General features: G+C 47.7%; 1 protein-coding gene across 1 annotated transcript; it reads right to left on the bottom strand.

The window, feature by feature from the left end:
- Positions 1-23: 23 nt before the first annotated feature.
- LOC108445699 (FACT complex subunit SPT16-like) lies at positions 24-1,061 on the bottom strand. Its single transcript, XM_017730416.1, has 2 exons — positions 909-1,061; positions 24-319 (listed from the first exon to the last, which is right to left on the bottom strand). The coding sequence occupies exons 1-2, from the start codon at positions 1,059-1,061 to the stop codon at positions 41-43; spliced, it is 432 nt and encodes a 143-aa protein (XP_017585905.1). The 3' UTR covers positions 24-40.
- Positions 1,062-1,796: the final 735 nt, after the last annotated feature.

Genomic DNA, 1,796 nt, shown 5'->3' on the forward strand with positions numbered 1-1,796 from the left:
AAAAGGTCATTGAAAAACCACCGAAAAAATGCTGAAAGACTCAAAAAAAAAATCCACAAAATATCTCAAAGAAACCACCGGGAACGACCCCAAAACCGCCGGGATTGAACCAAAACCGCCGGGAACGACCCAGAAACGTTTGGGAACGTTCTGGAACAGCCCGGAATTCCCGGAGTCGCCCCCAGGTTCCCACCTGCTCGGCGTAGAGGTCGTCGCGGTCGTGCATGTGCTGGTGCTTGCCCAAATCCGTGGTGATCTCCCCCACCTCGGTGTAGAACTGGACGTCCGTGTGCCGCTTCTTCCCGAACATGATGGCGTTCTGGGTGGAGAAAACGGGAATTCGGGAAAATTCCGGGGGGCTCGGCGCAAAATCCGCAAGTTCCAGCGCGGGAACGCCCGGGATTCAGCACCGAATTCGAGGTTCTGAGCCAAAATCGACAGGTTTGAACTCAGAATTGCGGGTTTTGACCCAGAATCGCCCGGTTTGGGCTCACAATTCCAGGTTTCGCAACGTTGGACAAAATTGGCAATTTTTGACCCAAACCTGCCATGTTTCGACCCAAAGCCACAAAGTTTCATCCCAAAGCCATGAAGTTTTAACTTAAAACCACCAAGTTTCGCCCAAAACGGAGGAATTTCAACCCAAAACCATGGAATCCGTGGGTGTTACACCCAAAACTGTGGAGTTTGCCCCAAAATCCCAGGATTTCAACCCGAAACTGCCGATTTTTGACCTCAAATCATTGGGTTTGACCCAGCCCAAGAACTGCCCTAAACCCCAAGAAGTTTCACCCCAAAATCTTGGGATTTTTCCCCAAAATCTTGGGGATTTCACCCAAAATTCTATGTTTTGCCCAAAACCTGCGTTTTTTTCCCCCCAAAAAAAACGTTGCCAGGATTGGGCACACCTTGAGGTGGAAGTGCAGCACGATGATCATCTCGCCGTCGCAGGGCTGGAACACGGCGTGCTTGATGTTGTTGTAGAGGATGTCCACCTTGTCCCCCCGCACCGACGTGAAACGGAACCCTGGGCGGCGAAAGGAAACCCCCAAAAAACCCATGAATCACCCCAAAATCCACGGGAGCCCAACAACCCCCATGGAAACCGTCAAGAAGCTCCAACAAACCTACAAGAACCAAAAAAAAACCCTCTCGAGAAACCTTAAATCCATAAAGAGACTCCCAAGAAATCCTCAAGAAACACCAGAAGAACCTCGAGGAGCTCCGGAAGAACCTCAAGAAACGCCAAAAGACCTCAAGAACACCCAAAAAAATCTCCAAAAAAACCTTGAGGAACTCCAAAGACACCTTGAGGAAACCCCAAAAAACCTTATTAAAGCCCCAAAAAACGTTGAGGAACCCCAAAAAACCTTGAGGAACCCCAAAAAACCTTATTAAAGCCCCAAAAAACGTTGAGGAACCCCAAAAAACCTTGAGGAACCCCAAAAAACCTTATTAAAGCCCCAAAAAACGTTGAGGAACCCCAAAAAACCTTGAGGAACCCCAAAAAACCTTATTAAAGCCCCAAAAAACGTTGAGGAACCCCAAAAAACCTTGAGGAACCCCAAAAAACCTTATTAAAGCCCCAAAAAACGTTGAGGAACCCCAAAAAACCTTGAGGAACCCCAAAAAACCTTATTAAAGCCCCAAAAAACGTTGAGGAACCCCAAAAAACCTTGAGGAACCCCAAAAAACCTTATTAAAGCCCCAAAAAACGTTGAGGAACCCCAAAAAACCTTGAGGAACCCCAAAAAACCTTGTTAACGCCCCAAAAAACGTTGAGGAACCCCAAAAAA

The sequence above is a fragment of the Corvus brachyrhynchos genome, unplaced genomic scaffold, assembly GCF_000691975.1.
Source record: "Corvus brachyrhynchos isolate BGI_N302 unplaced genomic scaffold, ASM69197v1 scaffold313, whole genome shotgun sequence".
Taxonomy (NCBI): domain Eukaryota; kingdom Metazoa; phylum Chordata; class Aves; order Passeriformes; family Corvidae; genus Corvus; species Corvus brachyrhynchos.